The sequence below is a fragment of the Toxorhynchites rutilus genome, chromosome 1 (assembly GCF_029784135.1).
Source record: "Toxorhynchites rutilus septentrionalis strain SRP chromosome 1, ASM2978413v1, whole genome shotgun sequence".
In the NCBI taxonomy this organism is placed as follows: Eukaryota; Metazoa; Arthropoda; class Insecta; order Diptera; family Culicidae; genus Toxorhynchites; species Toxorhynchites rutilus.
The window spans coordinates 17,834,647-17,854,789 of NC_073744.1; the positions used below are offsets into that span (position 1 = coordinate 17,834,647).

Consider the following 20,143-nt stretch of genomic DNA (forward strand, 5'->3'; position numbering starts at 1 on the left):
TTGTCCGTACAGCAGTGCCTCAAATATTGCAGCACAAAAATGTATGTATGAAATATACTCTATGCAACAGTACATCTGTTTCATTTTATAAACAAATATGTCTTTTTTATTGCCCTGCCATCAAAATAATCGAAAAAAATTGTTGAGCTCGATAAAATCGTAATATAGTCAAACAATTCAAAAATTCGGGCCGAAAAATTGTCCGTACAGTTACGACTTTTTCAAAAATAAGCAATGTAAACAATCGACCATCTGTCACTCAGCACAAACAGCATCCGTTGCGTAGCAAAGAAGTGCGCTCCAGTGTTTTCAGCTGCAAAAACGGTAAAATCTTCAAAATTTGGTGTTTATTTTCAGTTACAATACGATTTCTACGTTTGTTTTTAGAAAAATGGCCGTTTCCCACAGTAAAATCCCAGTTGAGATTCGCAAACTGATGGTGGATCTGAGAAATGAAGGCAAAAGCTTGTTCGAAATCGTAGATGTTGTGAATCGACCACGATCGTCTGTTCAATATGTGCTTCAGAACTTCAAGAAAACTAATTCTTCGGAAACAACTCCTGGAAGAGGACGCAAGCCAAAGCTCACAGACCGTCACCAACGCATACTTCTGCGGGAAATCAAACAAAATCCAAATTTGAGTGCTCCTAAGTTGGCTGACAGCTTGTCACAAAACGCCAACATCAAGGTTAACCCTCAAACAATACGGAATGTGCTCCATGACAAAGGGGATCGAGGATGCGTTGCACGATAGAAGCCATTCATATCAGCTAAAAATAAGAAGAAGCGTCTGGAGTATGCCCAGAAGTACGTAGTTAAACCAGAGGAGCTCTGGACGAACCTGATTTTCACGGATGAGAGCAAGTTTAACAATGTTGGGTCTGATGGACAAGTTAGAGTGTGGCGTAAACCGAATACCGAATTGGAATCAAAAAATTTGCGACCAACAGTCAAGCATGGTGGCGGTCATGTTATGGTATGAGGTGCGTTCAGTGCAAGTGGTCCTGGAAACCTGACGTTTATTGAATCTACTATGGATCGATTCGTTTACTTGGACATTTTGAAGACGCATTTGAAAGCAAGCGCGGAAAAGTTGGGTAATGGATCCAATTTTCAGTTCGTTCAAGATAATGATCCAAAACATTCGTCGCATCTTATCAAGGAATGGCTCCTCTACAACGTCAAGTCAACACTTCCCCATCCTCCCCAGTCACCCGATCTCAATCCGATTGAGAATTTGTGGGACCATTTGGAGCGGAAGATCCGTGAGCACCCGATTCAGAACAAGAACCAGCTGAAGGAGGTTCTGATACAAGAATGGTAGAAGATCTCTCCGGAAACAACACAAAAGTTGGCACTGTCTATGAAAAGGCGTCTACAGAGTGTGATTGCTGCGAAATGAGGCCATACCAAGTATTGACTTGGTACTTCCGATCGACTTGGTACGATTCTTCAAGATGTACGGACAATTTTTTGGCGTCTTTTTTAAACAATTTTCTGTTTTTATCGTTTTTCAATAAGTGGAATGAATTCCAACATGCTTTCAATTATGCATATGCATAAGGGAGTGTTTTACTATGAAACGAAATAAATATGACATTTCTGTTGATTGATTAAATATGTGTTTAAGCTTATTTTTTATTAGAACAGCAACTATTTGGTCAGCCTGCCTATAGTTGAAAAAAAGGCGGAGAACAAAAAGGTTACTGCTCAATGGAATCGATAGGTCACTTCATTGATTACATTGCTTAGTAGGCATAGATTAGTGAACGTGAAATTGAACTGCCATTTCTCAATCATACAGAGTTGCCATATAGTTAATTGAACTAATTTCTAGTTATTCATCACTCATCCATTCATGAGCACACGGTCCCCCTTTCCTGCGATCCGGAACCACCTGTTGATACCGACAAATGGACAATGTATACAATAAATGCAGCTACTGCTTGAGATGAGACACGTTTGTTCCCGAGTCACATCAAAGATTTGTGCCAGTTGTTTTTTTTTCTGTCTTCGTCTGACCTAACCTTCAATCTTATCTCCGGTGTCTTCGAAGTGCAGCCACTTACTCCGCTCTGATCGTTGGCTGCAGGTCGAATGCGCGTAGCGAGCCACTTCCCCGGAAGCAGCGACACCGGCTACAGCAGCAGCAGAAGGAAAGATGCACTCACGAACAAAACATCAACATCGCGGCAGGCGCCCACTGCACACAAGTATATGCGCCGCCAGAAGTGCTCTCTTTCGTGGGTACGTGTGTATTGGTATAGTGGATGCACTTTGTTTTTTCCCAAACCCTTACCGAGGGATTGTTGGGTGATGGTTGGGAGGAGTAGTAGGAGGATGATACTCATTCCAAAATGCAAGCAAAGGCGTCTTCGGTGTGTGTTCTCCTTTCCCTTGCTCTGAGCGTTTGTGAGTGAGTTAGTGAGTGAGTGAGTGAGTGGAAGAGTGAGTGACTTCTTGGGTTGCATTTTCCGATGCACGTGTGCACCGGTATGACACCCAGCCGCCAATGTGGGTTGACGGCGGCATCATAGTCGTCGTACATCTGCGAGGGAAAGAGATAAATTAATAAAATACAATATGCACTTTTCTGTTTCATTACTGCGTTTTGGTCGTGCTTCTGGAGGAAGAGATCGCGGCATTGCACTCACCAACACATGTCGAGTTCTTTCATTCTGGCTCGGTGACGTTTGTGGGGTGTCTTGGAGGAGATGGGCACCAAGGGGTTGGAAGGGCTGGGGGGTTATACGTCGATGATGATCGTCGTCACCGTGTGCCAGGGTGTGAGGGGCACACGCGAGGGGACACCAACGGCTGAAGGTTACAATCGCTTCTCTCTATGTGTGATGTATATAGTAGATTTAGTTACTGAGTCGCTCTAAAATTGTAAGGAACGCTATATAGATTTATGTTATGTGTGTTTTGGTCGCACTCTCCTAAACTCTATTTCCTTCGAGAGCTGTCATATAAAAATTATATCATCTAACTATTTTTTGTTGTTGTTTCCTTTACAAGAAAAAAAAATATCCAAAGTGCGATAAAAACAAGATTGTGTATACACACACAGGAACAGCAAGAGCAGCAGCTGAACGCGCGACAGTAATGGACGGGAAGATTGGTACATTCACCATGACAATAATATGCACAAGTACAAGGCATGCTGCTTTGTGGTCGCCGGTTGTTACGCACAAGTTCTGCTGCAGTCACGAACCCAACCAGTGATTTAGGACCGGAAGACAAATTTAGTGAATGATTAGAGGAAATAGTTGCCTCGAGGTGCAGGGTGCAGTGGACGCGGTATCGGACCCCAACCTAGGCCAACGCGCGGATCGGTCGTGTATGTGTGGAAAAGGGGGTGAAACCTTACAAAAATTTTTCGTCGAATACTGCCGCCAGCAGTAGTGGCCTACTACTAGAGGAGACCTAGGCTAAGGCAGGCTGCTATTTCACTTTTTTTTTCGTTCATTCGTTCCGTTTCGTTCGCTTGCTTTGTTGTTGTTGTTGTTGCAGTTGTACTTGCAAACTGCAATTGCATTCGGCCGCGCGTATAGTTCGGGGTTGTGCGGAGCTGCAGCAGCCAACACTAAAACAGTTGTGGTGAAGTTTTCGAAACGCCGAGAAGTGAAAAACAGAGTGTGGTGCGCGCGAGTTTCGTTCCCTCAATGTGCCTTTTCTCGGAGTAGTTTATGTTTTCTTTAGGATCTTGACGACGCTGTGCAGCTCCTTGTGGAATCCTTGTGACGGTTGTGCGAATCCGTGGTGTAAAACCGTGCCGTGACACGCGCGTTCGATCGTTGCCGTCGTCGTGGTCAGTGTGCCAAGTGGTGTGTATTCCTCCACTCCACCCGTTGTCTCTCCCCACCCTGTCCGGACCAACACAACCATACGTTCGCAACTACGGAATGGTTCCATGGAGATATGTGCTAGTGTTTGTGTATGTGTGCGTACGCGTTAAACAGTAGACGACTAGATAAACAGTATGACGATCCCGGCCAAGTGCGTGCATGGTGAATTCAAATCGTTCAACAACAACAACAACACGGAAGTGGTCTATAGCAACTGCTCAATTTAACCTAAACCTCATTGCAACACAACGATGTGATCTTGATGCATTCCAGCTCTCAGTGTTAACTAGTTTCTGAAGGTAATTGCTAATTTGTTGATCCTTGAAACACAAACGAATCATCGCCGAGCGCCCGCCCACCCGAAAACTCGTTGCAATGGTTCATATTTCGGCGAAGGGGCGTGGCCTAAACAAAGCTCCAAAAAAGGCAGAAAACACAAACCGAATTCATCATTCGTTATTATTTCTATCAACCAATTTTCAGCTGCGTGCGGGGTCTCTGTGTATTAGACTGTATTTATCTCTATGTTTGTGTGTGTGGACGATGGTCGTGACTTTACTGCACTCGTGTTCCTGTTTGATGATGATTGGGCTCGATTCACCAAAATGTCCGTCAAATTTGCTTGTTGTGTTTGCCGTCTGACGACGCAGCGGCAACGACGACGACTAGAGCCAGTTTTTCGTGAGTCAAATCCACTTATCTCTAGCGCGGTCCCACTCACGCCTCGGGCCAAACTATCGCTGGCCTCGCTTGTTCGCATTTTCTCCCTCTCTCTCTCACACTTGCACATATTTTGCTGCTCCCATGATCCCATTTGCGCTCGGGTGCAAGAAAAATAGAAGCGGAATGTGTAAAACCTCACGAAGGGAAGTGGTGCTAGTTTCGCGGGGGTGATGATTAGAAGAACATGTGTGTGCACATCTGTTTGGCCAAAGTGCAGGTTCTTTGTTTTTCGGTTTGATACGGCTTGTCGTCAGCATCGGTTGGAGTCACGAAAAGCCGGATGAGCTCATCATATATTTGACGAAATCGATTTTCAAGATCAATACAACGAATGAGATCGTTTCCTTCGGTGTGGATGAGACGAAGGCAAACTACCGGTAGGCCTTGTGAGATTCTTAGCAGACCAAGGATTTAACCATCAAGTGTAGAAAACACGAGTTATTTCGTGTTCCATCCGTAACAGACAGAAAGCGAAACACGAGAAATCTCGTGAGCGGTCCGCAAAGTGTTAACCCATTAACGATCACCTGTTCGAAAAAGTTGATGGGTCTGAGCCTAGGGGCAAGGACGGGATCTTGACATAGGACTGTGATTGTGTGTAGTAATTGCATTTAAATTGAGTTTTTCATTGTTCAAAATCTGTATTTTTTTTCTCTTTTGATACATCAAATGGATGCCCTGGAAAAACCGTTTCCTGTATGTACTTGTACCTTTTAAATGGGTTAGATGACATAACGTGGTAGAATACGGTACCGTATTCTGTTCAAAAATGTACACAAAAATACCATGAAAGCCATTACTACACTTTTCTTCTGTTTATTCAATCATGCAGAAGAAGACAAAGAGTCATCATGTATCATTTTTAAACACAAGTCTAAATAGTTAAGACCTACATAAATATAAGCCTGAGTCAAATCAATCTATGACTACAAAAATATATTATAAATAAAAATAGCATTATCTCCTTCGTTAACACCTTGTCCGGAACATTGTTTGTAATAACTTTATAGCCATTTAAGATCGCGACTACTCAAGCTATCATAATATGATTTACGTGGGTATACCGTTTCGATCTTCTAAATCAGCAACCATTTAAATTCATTTATTGCATTGTTACATAACCAAACAACATACTCGATATTATGACATCCTGGACCACAATTACACAAATTGTTAGTAGTGAGACCTACACGATAAAAACATGAATTGAGCACAAATTGTATGGACAACATACAATATAATATAAAATTAATGCCTATTATCGTTAAATGGAGAATAATTCACTTTACGCATTAACTCACATTATGAGCTAACGCCCGAATTTAGGCAAAAAGATTGCTCGCTGCGTCGGGGAGGAAGAGAGTGGATAGTGTCGAAAGAAAACATACGAAATTACATTAACTTTTTTTACTATATTCACTGTTCATGTTTCAAGCAAAAAAAAATCTGGATAAATTTCCTGTCTAATGATATATAACACAATATATGCAATATCCATTTTGAGTAATATGCGTTTGAAAACTTTTAATAAATCGTTACATTTTCCGTAGAGTGACCCTCTATATAGAAATCATAGACATAGTCCTATGTCAAAATCCAACAGCAGCTTTGATAATTTAGCTTGTCTTTGAATAGCAACCATATGGTTAGAGGCTGTCCACATACCACGTGGACAGAATAACCACGATTGTAGACACCCCCTCCCCCTCCGTGGACAAGCGTGGACTTTATCTATACCCTCCCTCCTGTTGTCCACGTGGACATTTCTCCATTTTGACGTAGGACTACGTCTTTCATTTCTATACCGGGGTGTAGAATCAAAGTTTCGAAAACGAAAGCGTTACGCCGGAGACCGAGATTTTGAGCGGTCATAGCTCCTAAACAACTGAATGAAATGGTATGATAAACACTTCATTCGAAACATAAAATGTCTACGCGTTATATACTTGTTACTTTTTGATCCAAAAACTTGATTCAATAGCCTTAAAATTGCTTTCAAAACAGGCTATTGAAATCACCAATCGGTATATAAGCGAGCGCCGCTCGGAAATCCACTCAGTTGTAATTGAATAGCGATTGAGATACTGAATATTTCCCTAACACAGACTTCAAAACCATGGAGTCTGGGGAAACTGGCATTGCAAAATAGATGCAAGCAGCGAGTACTTTCGTACTCGTTTGCACTTTTGCAAATCGGAACGTTTCTCTAACAGAGACTTCGAAACCATGGAGCCTGGGGAAATCGACATTGCAAAATAGAAGCAAGCTGCTGGTACTTTTGTACTCGTTTGCATTTACGGAATGTTTGCCTAACACAGACTTTAAAACCATGGAGCCTAGGGAAATCGGCATGGCAAAATAGATACAAGCATCGGTTACTTTTGTACTCGTTTGCGTTTTTGCAAATCGGAATGTTTCCCTAACACAGACTTCAAAACCATGGAGCCGGGAGAAATTGTCATTGCAAATGAGATGCAAGCTGCGAGTACTTTTGTACTCGCTTACGTTTTTACAAACCGGAATGTGTTTTCCCAACACAGATTCCGAAACCAATAAATTGGGAAAATCGGCATTCCAGATCTCGACAGTACTTTTTATACCCCCCATGCATTTTTACACTCCGGAATGCGTTTAGCTAACACGGTCTACAAAAGCGGGTACAAATGCAACGCTTTGGCTCGGTTGTTCAAGACTACATTCCCCTTCAGCTCACTGAACTTCTACGCATACCGTTTGATGATTAGGCAAAATGTTGATAACTATTTGCTGCGATAACCACTACCATAATGTATGAATTGACCTAAATTGGGATTTGTTGGCAATTGAATTTGTAAATTGTTTCATTCATTCACTAGTTTAATCCATAATTTAATCAACAGCTCTGCGCAGCGGCGATATCGTACCAAATGAGGAACATTCGAAGTGCGATTATTGCTAATTGGAAAAACTCAAATGATTACTAAGCCAACGGCAGTCCTACGTCAACCTTGCGGTTATATCATAGGTATAACCCATCCATAGTTTTTTGACAAACAATTTAGAAAATGGTTGAATTGCGCTTAAATTCCGTTTTAAATTTTTGTTCTATTTTCTATTCTTTGGCTTGACAATGCTAGAAATTTTAGCATTATAAATAGTAGCGGTTTGTTCTAATTCTTTTTCCCAACATTTCCCGTGAAGTTATTTGTATAACTGTTTAGTTCTTCCAAATACCATTAACGTTGTTATTACGTTATATTGCGTTTTTTATTCTTTATTTTTTGAGACTTTCAGCTATCCGCTCCTCCTCTAAGATTCCTAAGCTGGTTCGTCCCAGCAAAAACGATCTAATTAGTGCCGCGGGGTGTGTTTACAATGAACTTAATACCAACATTATTGACACTATTTGAATTTTTTAAAACACGAGAATTTCATCGCATTTGATACATTGAATTCATTCTCCTGGTTGTTAGGCGAAGATGTTCGATTACCAAGACCCCAAGCCAATGGTGGTGAATCTCGGAGGGAAAAAACAAGGATCTTTGGATCACAATTTCTTATTCAAATTTTAAAATATAAGTTGGCATCTTTTAGAAAGCAAAAGCAGTGTAGCAGTTATTAAGGTTTGTCTTCAAGGATGACCACAAATGCTCCCGCTGATCCCGCAAAAGTTCCGGAGGTTCTCGTATTTTAGGCAAACACAAACTATGTGTTCGACAGAATTGCGGATCACGCACAGATCGCGAAGGGGATGAAAGAATCTCGCTTTCACATCTTCGCTCTCACGCCTTCGATTTTGGTTATGGAGCCTTTAAATTTCCGGACCGCTTCAACGTACAATTTTCGTGAGAGGTTGGAGTGTGTAACCTGTTATTTTTTTTGTTGAGATAATCAGATGCGTCTTCTCACCTCCGCTGGTTAAGGAGAGAAAGCTTACAATTCAGGAGATTTTCGCCGCGTCTACGAAGATGTCAAACGGAGCTCCCCTACGTCAGCGCATACCAATACTGTTGGTATTGATGGTAGCAGGCCAAAGATAGTCCGCAGTGAAATTCATCTCTGGCCAGGCACGTCAATTAGAGACCATCTTTGGCCACCCGTAAACGGATCATTCAGTTATTACCCCGGTGAGGTTTTGGTAATGGTTTTCATAAAATTAAACCGGGAGACACAGTTCTTCTTCACCTCGTCGACATGTGGCTGGAAATTCAGATTGCAGTTGACCTCCACTCTTAGTATTTTCAAAGATCTACGGCGGAGAATACGTTCGTTGTAAATTTTGATTTTGACTACGGAAGCATCCCGTAGTAAATTTTGACCACCATGTGACCACTTTTTTACCACTTAAGTCGGAAACCACGTTCGATAGCCTATTTATTGATGGAAGCTGTCTTGATCTTGATGCTTGATGCCCTATACATGTTCCCCACCACTACTGAAATGTTGTCGTCGGCATAGGTGAAATGTTTCCCGAACTTGTGGAGTCCAGGTTCGTTATGTCTTCTACAGATTCAGGGCTACCATCTCCATGAATTCATAAAACAGAATTCCCAATCCCACCAGACTCTAAGAATGACTTCCTCAATGTGAAGATCGGCTTTGGGGATAACTAATTAACTTTTCACTTCGCTTGCCCCAATTTTTTTTTCGTTCTGCATTGCTGTACGAGGTCTGTTCAAAAAGTATCATTCGGAATGTTCGCCCTCTTAATTTTGTTTTTGACACAAAATTTGATACAGATCCTTTGATCCATTTTTGCAATAGGCAAAAATTGAAGATGAGCCAAAACACGTGAAAAAACAGGAAGTGGGTTATATCTATGGTATAACCGCAAGGGTGACGTAGGACTATCGTTGATTTAGAGATCATTTGTTTGAAGTTGAATCTGAATTCATTCTGAATGAATGAATATTTGGAGAACTTCGAAAACGAGAGCGTTACGTTGGAGGCACAAGGTTTTATGCATCCAATATTGGATACGGAAATATCCTACTGATGGGGAAGAATAATCTTCAGAAGCTATCCTGTTAATTGCGATTGATTGAAAAATCACAAAACCAAATGTATTTGGTCACAGTGTTATATGGATAGAAAACATTAAAATAAACTCTTTCACATGAATGTAATTTTAAATTCCCAGAGGAACTGGCTGATTATTTTCAGTAACGATTAGATATTTCCACATTTTCCTCGATACTGGAAGCCCACCAGTGGTTTATGCTAACTCGATAACCATCTGTTAATAGCACTTGATTGAATCATATTTGGTCACAGTGTTACATGGATAGAAAACATTCAAATAAACTCTTTCACATGAATGTATTTTTAAATTCCTAGAGGAACTGGCAGATTATTTTCCGGATCTTGCTCGATGCTGAACGGCATCCAAACGGAATGAATTCCGTGCGTGTATGTGTATGTGTAGCGGCTGCTTCGATGGTCACCTTCTCTTCTCCTGAAGGATCGGCTTCTCTGTGCTCCCTCACAGTTTCAAACAAACTGCTTGCGTTTCAGGGCAGATCTCGATCCTTCGCCGTCCAGCACCCTCAGCAACGATGTTGTCTTGTCGATGTCCTCACGAAAAATGAATGCGTCTCACCACCAGAATATCGCTTAAGTATGCTTTTTGTGCGTGATTGAATCGAGAGAAGGCGTGGTTTACGATGGCAATTTGAAAGGCAAACTAGAGGGGAATGAACTCTCTGGGCTCGGAACTTTCGGCGACTGAGCAATAATCGATTGCGGGCGCATACAATATTGGATACGGAAATATCCTACTGATGGAGAAGAATAATCTTCAGAAGCTATCCTGTTAATTGCGATTGATTGAAAAATCACAAAACCAAATGTATTTGGTCACAGTGTTACATGGATAGAAAACATTAAAATAAACTCTTTCACATGAATGTAATTTTGAATTCCCAGAGGAACTGGCAGATTATTTTCAGTAACGATTGGATATTTCCACATTTTCCTCGATACTGGAAGCCCACCAGTGGTTTATGCTAACTCGACAACCATCTGTTAATAGCACTTGATTGAAACATATTTGGTCACAGTGTTACATGGATAGAAAACATTCAAATAAACTCTTTCACATGAATGTATTTTTAAATTCCCAGAGGAACTGGCAGATTATTTTCCGGATCTTTCTCGATGCTGAATGGCATCCAAACGGAAAGAACTCCGCGCGTATATGTATGTGTGTGTGTAGCGGCTGCTTCGATATCTTCCCGGGGAACCGTTTGTGGCATCACTCTCCTCCTGATGGATTCCCTTCTGGCCTAAGGTGCACAAACAGGATCTTGGTAACACCGTTCATCCGCGCTTTCATGATAAATGAAGAGCTTCACCACAACAGCGACAACATGCTCCAATCGCTGTTCAATTAGAACTGAGTGGATTTCCGAGCGGCGCTCGCTTATATACCGATTGGTGATTTCAATAGCCTGTTTTGAAAGCAAATTTAAGACTATTGAAACAAGCTTTTGGATCAGAAAGTAACAAGTATAGAACGCGTAGACATTTTATCTTTCGAATGAAGTGTTTATCATACCATTTCGTTCAGTTGTTTAGGAGCTATTAACACTCAAAATCTCGGTCTCCGGCGTAACGCTTTCGTTTTCGAAACTTTGGTTTTACACCCCGGTATAGAAATGAAAGACGTAGTCCTACGTCAAAAAGCATTTGTCAAAAATTCACTGAACATTAAAAATAACCGTACTTGTCAGCATAAGTGAGAGACATGAGTACCAACATAATGCCACAAAAAAAAATCCAGAATCGCATATACGTAACCCGAGTAAATTCGAAAGTCGCGATACTTTTTGAACAGACCACGTAAATGATAAAACTTTTCATCGCCCATCACAATTTGCTTGAAAACTGCGAGTTTTGGTCACGTTCATAAAGCGAACAGCTGATGGAGACACGATTCATCAAATGTTTTCAGTTCAAAAAGTGTAGAACCACCAGGTTTAAGGTTCACTCATGAATATAAATATTTGTAATGAATATGCTATTCTATGTGTCGTGTACTGAATGTTATGCTTGATCTTCGTTTCGATTTGACTATCATCAGTGGTGGCACAAACTTCCCAAACAACCCAATAGAAGTGTATTCCAGAAAATATTACATTTTCTTGGAAATGCCGAATAGATTTCACGTATTGTTGAATACAGAAGTGATTTTTTTTAATATTCATGTAACGTGTCCACGGATTACGATTATTTAAACCCCCTCCACGGAGAGGATTATTTAAACCCCCTCCGCTCTCACCGTGGACAAACGTGGACATTTTCGTAATCCCTACCCCCTCCAAAAGTTGTTCACGTGGTAATGTGGACAGCTTCTAATGACCATGCTTGTCCACGGCGAGGGGGGAAGGCGTATGGATAATTTCCACGTGGACGCATTAAATGCATTTTTCTTAAATGCGTTACGGCTGGTACTGTGTAAACAGGTTTTGAGAGTGCCACTCTGACATCCATACTTCTCTCATATCGTTGATGATCTCCATTGGAATGTACGACCTGAAAGAAACGCACACAACCTGAGAGCGATCGATTTGTTTCAATTGCTAGTGGAGGATCATTCATCCCGCCAGAATGGAGAGAACACCACAGATTGTGAGTATTGCAATATCAAAAATGAATGATGTTAAAAACCACCTAGTTCCCATCCCTCGAGAATTTCCAAGGTTTTGCGAAAATGGAAAAAGATCATCCAATTCTTTTAATATGTGCACGGGCCTTATCTCTGGAGGAGGGTTTCTAGGAGTGATTATCTTTTTCATTGAAATGTAGGAATTTTCGGAATACTCTTCTATGGGGTGACCCGGAAAGATCGTGCCACCACCGATGACAATCAAATCGAGACGTCAATCAAGAATAGTCCTCGGTCACGGAGGATGTCTCTGATATCTGTATTGAATCTGTTAATTCGATTTCCTATATATTTATATCAGAAACCACCGTTCCTGAGCATCTGGTGAAACCTGCTTAAATAAATCGCTACAGCATATGTTAGTCCACATTATTTAACAGAAATAAATTCAATCGCTCGCATCTGTATCTGCGACTCGCTCTAGAGGCGCAAAAAAAATCACTGCCATTTTTGTTACAATTCGTGGAGGATGATTTAAAATTAATTGATTTACAATAATATTGAAATCAATTAATTTTCAGAATTAGTGTCTCTTTGACAACCCGGTAAACAAATTTTGGAGTTTGATTACACCGAGATCACCAGATATAGCACCTTCGGACCACTGCCAAATTATTTTAAGCGAACGAACTGCGACTCTTTGGATAGTATAGAAACGCAATGACAGATTTTTTGACGAGAGATTGTGGAACAAACCGGTATAAATTATGCTTTTAAGTCCTTTTTTAACATCATCGCGAGCTTTTCGACCAACCCAACATTTCCCAAGAAGTTGCACAGAAATATTATTGGTTGATGAATCTGTTACAATCACTAAGCTATTGCCAGATCAATGCTTTGACAAGGTTCGTCTTATCCACAAGATACTATTCAGCCTTGTTTTTTGTTCTGTAAATACCACGGTTGGGAAATTGACTTTTTATACAGAGATTGTGCATGATGTAGCTCGTTTGAGAGTTACAATGTAGAACGGCTCGACACGCAAGTGGTCGAAACTATCGAATAAACTTACTGTGGCATTTGTAGACTGGCGTGAGTTCTGAAAAAATATGATCTGGAATTCCATTGGTATGCGACTTTTCTGATGTTGGGATGCTGGTGAAACGGGAGCTTCTCGCAAACGAATGTTGGGTAATTAACTGCAGATCATTTCATAAATTCATTACGAAACGGAAAATTTTGAGAGGATCTATTTATACCCATTACCGGAATTAGGAAGAAACTAAAAAACGATACAAAAAGCTTCTTGGATAATGTTGAAGAAATTAAGGAATAGAGGGCGAATGGCTAATATGTCACTGTGGGTCATAATACAAAAATTGAAACAAATTTCAAATGAAATTCAAACGCAAATTCAATTTTTTTCATGAGTTTTTTTTTGCAAAAACAAAAATGTCCACGTGAACAAAGGGGGAAAGGGGTGTCTGAAATCATGCTTTTTTGGTGCCACGTGGAAACATGTAAAAATTAATTATCTAAATTGTTACGTAGTTTTTTGATAATATAAAAAAATGGAAAAATATCTAGAAACGACCGCATTTTCGACATAGGACTACGGAATTATATTATCCAATCCGCTTGTTTATCACTTCGGATATTAAATTGGAATTCATCGAAATTTTTGAGCTGGAGTAGATAATGTTAACGCTAGAGTTATTCAAGATTGCTTTCATGTCATTGATTACATCTTGCTAGACCTTATTGATAATTCTCTACTAACTGGACCTGTGCCTCTGGTATGGAAGGAATCCTTAATAGTCCCAATTCAGAAGGTTGCTGGAACGATTAAATCCGAAGAGTTTCATCCCATCAACATGTTGCACACGTTAGAGAAAATATTGGAATTAATTGTTAAAGCTGTTGGCTATTGGAATACTTAAATTGCAACATCGGAAAGCTCATTCCTGTGGAACCATATTCAACTTAGTATTAGTAAAATGGTAAGAGAAACTAAAACGTAATAAACCATCATTACTATTTTCTTGGATTTAAAACGCGCTTTCGAAACAATTTCTAGGTCCTTGTTGTTGAACACGATTAAGCGCTTTGGAGTTACGTGTACTGCATATAAATGGTATAAAAGAACTCAAAGGACTAATCATGGATTACCTCAGGGGAGAAGGGCCCTACTTGCATTTATTATTTAAATCAATGACATCCGACGAGTTCTATGGTCAGGTTAATTTACATATAAATGGATATTTGTGTTCTTCAAGTAAATGGTTAAAGTATAAACAATTGAAATTCAACATAGGTAATACTAAATACAATCGACAAAAATATTAGAGGAACAGAGTGCACAGTCGGAAATTTTAAGTGATTTTTGACATGTTGTAACTTCGTGAAAAATCAACGCATATCGATGGGATGCGCATCATTTTGAAGCTACTTTGAGGTATTAGAATATTTTACGTACATATTTTATCTTGGTGTGTGTAGGTGTAGTGGACAACAATATCAGGATGAAATGAAAAATCGATTTTTCATTGTTTTTTCAAGAATATTCTGGACTAACACCATTTTTTGCTAACCAACTCAATAGTAAATCAAATTAACCTTATCAACCAGCTTTAAATTGGTTCCAAGAACATTCCTGTAGGACCTTCCCACACAGAGATATTTCGGTTTGAATGAAAAATTACCCCTTCGTCTTTGATGATGAATAGCTCAATAAACTACCATCTCATCGCAAATCGAAAGGCAGTTTTGAAAACTCCAATAAATTCTGCATAAAAACAATTTGTTACTTTGACAAAAAAATTTGATACGTACAGCCGTTTTTTCTAGAAAATTTTTCAAAATTTGGAGTAAATTAGAGGCGCATTTTATCGCAAATCGTATCCGAAGTACAAAATCCTACGCCGCTCTCAGAACGAATGATATGTCCTGACGTATTCTAATACCTTAAAGTTGTAGCTTTGAAATGATGCGCATCGCATGAATATGCGTTGATTTTTCACGAATTTCGCCGTAATGTGCAGGTTGGTACAGATTTTTTCCGAACGAGAAATTTCTTACTTTTTTGTGTTATTATTTGAAACTAGCTGACCTTGGCGAACTTCGTCCCGCCCAAAGTTATTGTTTTGATATGGATTCTTTAGAACAAATTTCTAAACTTTTTCTCATCATAACATTGTTTTATGAGCAGAATACAATAAATACAACAAAATGATCCACCTTCAAACAATGATCAATTTCGTTGGCGCAAACATCGAATGGACTAACAACGCTTATCATGATGTAATTTTTGAACACATGGGTATTTAATTTTTCGAACTTCCTTCAGAGTTTTCCGATTTTTCTATCCGCTATATTGATCTATGGGCCGTTGTATTAGAAGAGTTTTCAAGGTTCTACAAGGTTCTTTTCAAGATCTGAAGAACGAATTCCGTACCCTAAAAGTGCCCTTAAATTAAAAGTGAAATTTCTTCGGAAGGAAATCACAGTTTAATGGGGGAAAAATTGGATGCTGAAAAGAATCGATGGTTCATTCACAATTGTTGCGGTTTGATGCCTTGTTTCTAATGTTCTCACTATGCCCCACTCCTCGACAACCGTCAAGTGATTTTTTTCTGAATATAGTCAAACAAGGAATAGGCTTCAAAATCGGCTTAGCAACGACACGATAAACGCAATTTTACGATCAAAAGATTAGATTAAACACCGTGACGGCAGCTCAAAAATGTTATTGAATAATGGTATGCAATCTAAATCTAGAAAGACTATGTAGTTATAAGCATCATTAAACAATCGAGTGATTCGAGGCTAGCAAATGATAATATACATTTACAATGAATGGTGCATATCTTTTGGAAGAAAAAGTACAGATGAAAAAGATTTTTACTCCTTCTGGTACAAATGAAAATGTGACAACATTGAACGTAACAACAACTATCAGTATGCATTTGAAGGTACTCCTAAATAGCTTATATTATTATAAATATAAACTCAAGTTCTATAAGTTTATAACAACAGAAGTACGGTATATACGGCATACTTAATTCTTTACCAATGAGAATTTCTAATTGATAGAGACATAGTTTTATAACAGGAAGTGTTAATTCAGTGGAAAGATTGCTGCTATTTCTATTTCTGAAATCTTTTTCCTGTTTTCCAGCATAACATATTTTTAAACGGGAACTGATCCCAAAGTTCCATATCATAATTCATGTTATATAAACTCATGAATTATGATATGGAACTTTGGGATCAGTTCCCGTTTAAAAATATGTTATGCTGGAATGAATTTTGTTCTGATGTCATAGGTTGATTTCATAAAAATTTGAAGGGGTGAGCAAACCTTGACATGTTGAGTCCTGTGTCGGTCCCTAGGGACTATCGCTAAACTTTTCGTTAGGAAAACGTTGATCACTGGGACTGACAGATACAAAATAAAGAAAATATAAAAAATTGTTTGTTTTCGGAAGTTTTATGATATGTGACTACTTTCTGACTATTTTCTTTTTCTACAATAAACATCTTTGGGAGCGGAGACCGACCCTGATATTGTGCAAACGCTCTCGATACGGGGCTCAACGTGTTAACATTCAAATACCTCCTCGAATCTCGCGCAGACTCTGATCTGGTTTTTGTGAAACGAACTCCCGTTGGCGAGGCCAACAGATGCCAAGATTAAATATCTCCTATACTTGAAAAGATTTTACCGGCAACACTGTTCCTCGAACAGGTTTGCGCGCTTCGCGCTTCGTGATAAGTTTCGCCTACTTGGACCTCTCCAAGCAACACATCGCTCTAGCATCTATTATTACCGCGCTCCCTGAGTGGCCAATTGTCTTTACCTTCGAATGTCTGTGTGTGTGCGTGTAGGGGCGATAGCGGCAAGTGCGTCTCGTACTAGCTCCGAAAACGCCACAAAAATTGATGAAAAAAGAAACTATTACGCGCACACACACACACACATACACAAACACACGCACACCCGAACCATACTTTCAATCAAATCGTTTCAACGATTCATGCAAGTGGGCGGGGATATAATTTATTCGGCTGTCGGCGGCGGCCGAGTTTCGTTTTCGGACAAATCGCCAAATATTTGATCGCTTCGCCAGTGGCAGCGGCTCTGTACACGCCTACTTGATTAATTATTCCCACGATAAGTGGTTGGCCCTGTTGGTATGGTGTGTTGCTCCTGTCTCTATCTCTCTAAGCAACCCTTAAAATTGTCAGCTTTATTTCGCCGAAGGGAGCGCACACAACATGCTTCTCCAACAAAAAAAAAACACGCTCGAATAGCCTTGAAACACGCGCGCGTTACCTCCCATCCCGACCCGGTCCTGCTGTAGCTGTAGCCTGCCTAGTTTCCGTTTGCTTCCCTACAAGAATATTTAATTCAAGTTTCTGCCGTGGCTAGATTCATGCCCCCGCTTCTCACCACTTGTCTATTCGAAAATTCACCTCACCAGAACCATACACACACAACTACACATACACACATGTTGAACACCACGGGTCCTCTTGTCAATGGCGCTTTTTTATTCCTTGTGTAGAGCCATAGCGCAGATCATTGCGAGGAAGGTTCCCTTGGTCGAATAGTTTCGTTTCTGGTCCAAAAAAGGGAGGGGAGTGGGGAGGACCGAAGCAGAGGTGGTGAATTTTATTTTTTCCGTTTCTTCCAACCGAACTATTATTATTTTTATTATTATCATCTTTTCTTTTAGTTTTGTGATGTGAGTCTCTCATTCCCCCGCCCCACTCGCAGTGGACATCGGGCCGAAGGGAGCCTCCTCTGTCTCTGTCGCTCCGTCACTTTGGCAAAGTTCGTTTGCTTGCCCTAAAAATCGAAACTGGACTACTGCGCGACTAGCCGTGACTCGCGCGCGGTTTGTGTGTTGGTTTTGTTTGTCTTCTTCTTCTGCTGTTTTTCTTGTTTGCTATTTTCGCCGTTTTACTTTTTATTTCTAGGCTATCTGCGATTTGAAAAGTTCATAATAATAGTAAATGATGATGGTGTGTTGTGTGGCACTAGTTTCTCCTTCTCCGTCTCTGTCTGTCGTCTGTCGGAGATTACCTATTTGTAGAGTGGGTTTTTTTTTCGGGATCTATGCGCGTGATGGACGAACAGCGGGTACTGTGTGTGTGTGTGCGTTTGTGCATATGCATGCGTGCGTGTGTGCATGGTGCTGTGTTTGATTGATGATAATAACTTCGGCTGATGTAGTCCGAGGTATGATATTTTTGTGCGCTGGAAAATTCCACCGATGCTTTTTTTGAGCGGCTATAGTGGCTTATAATTTGAATAATGAAATGTATTTTCGAATGACTAATAATGGGTCGTGCATGGCTTCAATATTACTCAGAGGACGTTTCTACAGCTGGTCACGAAAAACATTTATAAATCGTGGTCATTGTTTGTCGATAAAAATATTCGTCTTAGCTGACTGGAAGGATTAGGCTCACGAGGTTGACAGTGGTTTAATATATTCGATATAAAAACAATAACAACTCAACCAACCTTCCCAGCCATTCTCTATTTTTCCGGGGTTTTTCAACCCATATTTTCAATATTTTTACTAGATACCGATGAACTTCAACTAAATTTGTACATGATTTGTACAGAAAATCTCGCTACTTTGTTATTAATGCTGATTAAAAAAAACTGAGAGTACTGATATATCAAAAAATATATATTGTAATAATAATTTTTACTTTTTTACTTTTTTTTTAAACTATTAAGGTTATCTCAGATATGTTTTTCCCTTAAGGCAGTATTCTAGTTTAGGCATTCAAGAATATACCCTAGATAGGACTTTTCGAAAATCCCATTATTTACCGAGTTATAGAGTTTTTTATTGATGCGATATCTAATCTAGTACGGCCATAACAATTAACTTCAAACGCGTTTCTCTCGAAACTAGTTTTTTCAAACTGTCGTACACGATATCTCAAGTTCTACTGAACCGATTTATGTCAAATTAATATCAATAGAATCTGTATGCATATCTGTATCGCATGAACCAATAAAACAATTATTCTTCAATTTTACAATTTTTAAAAAATCGAGAAACGTAAGAATAACGTTAAAAGTTAATTTTTTCTTCAGACAACCGATATTTTGCCAAAAAATATGTTTTTGATTTGTCCGAGGTTCAAGCGATAGCGGCATCCTTACTGATTCAGAATCTGTTCGATATTTTTGTTTCTGGTAACCAGAAGGGCTGGAATCGTGTGCGCCATGGAACAACTTTTTTTTTGAACCCCCTCACTTCATTACCTTGTAACTATTCTAATAATGAATATTTTTCTTCCGTTAAATTTTTGTTTTATTGTTAAAAGATAGATAAACAAATAATGATATAATGAATAGTAAAAATATTCTTTGTTTTATTTTTTCGAAGCTCGAAAAGACGTCCGAAATTTTTGCCTCTACACTAGAATACCCCCTTAAAAGGCAATACAAGGTGGACTCGATTATATACAGTCTCCGATTTCTTTTCACTGTATATAATCGAATATTGTATATAATCGGATAAAAAATAAATTTTTCTTTTTTTGAATATAGTCTAGTCTAGAAATTTGAAAAAAACCAATTTTTTTTCTACGTATTTCTGACATTTACTCATTCTAGTATATAGCCTAGAAAGAACTTTTCGAAAATCCCATTATTTACCGAATCATAGCCATTTTTGTGATGCAATTAACAATTAACTTCAAACGCGTTTCCTCGAAACTAGTTTTTTTTTTCAAACTGGCGTACACATTATCTCAAGATCTACTGAACCGATTTATGTTAAATTTATATGAGTACTAACTGACCCGGCAAATTTCGTCCCGCTCAAAATTTATTTTTCGTTATTACATCTACGTTTTCTTACTAAGTACACGTTCATGGGTCCAATCGCAAAACTGTTCATTGAATGATCTTCTAATCTACTCTTTAAAAAAATTTTTTACTATAAAATTTCAGTAC

General features: G+C 39.4%; 2 protein-coding genes across 8 annotated transcripts in view; both read left to right on the forward strand.

Moving 5' to 3' along the window:
• Positions 1–391: 391 nt before the first annotated feature.
• Positions 392–754, forward strand: LOC129779752 (uncharacterized). The gene has a single exon (XM_055787415.1). It carries the CDS (start codon positions 392–394, stop codon positions 752–754), a length of 363 nt encoding a protein of 120 aa, XP_055643390.1.
• Positions 755–3,153: 2,399 nt separating this feature from the next.
• The window catches only part of LOC129779585 (mushroom body large-type Kenyon cell-specific protein 1), a 407,471-nt gene continuing 390,481 nt past the window's right edge, over positions 3,154–20,143 (forward strand). For 6 of the 7 annotated variants that reach the window (XM_055787163.1, XM_055787181.1, XM_055787186.1 and 3 more), the window contains exon 1: positions 3,154–4,147. The gene's annotated coding sequence lies outside the window, so the exon portion shown is untranslated. The remainder of the gene's footprint in view (positions 4,148–20,143) is intronic. The other variant, XM_055787209.1, reaches the window with a different exon arrangement.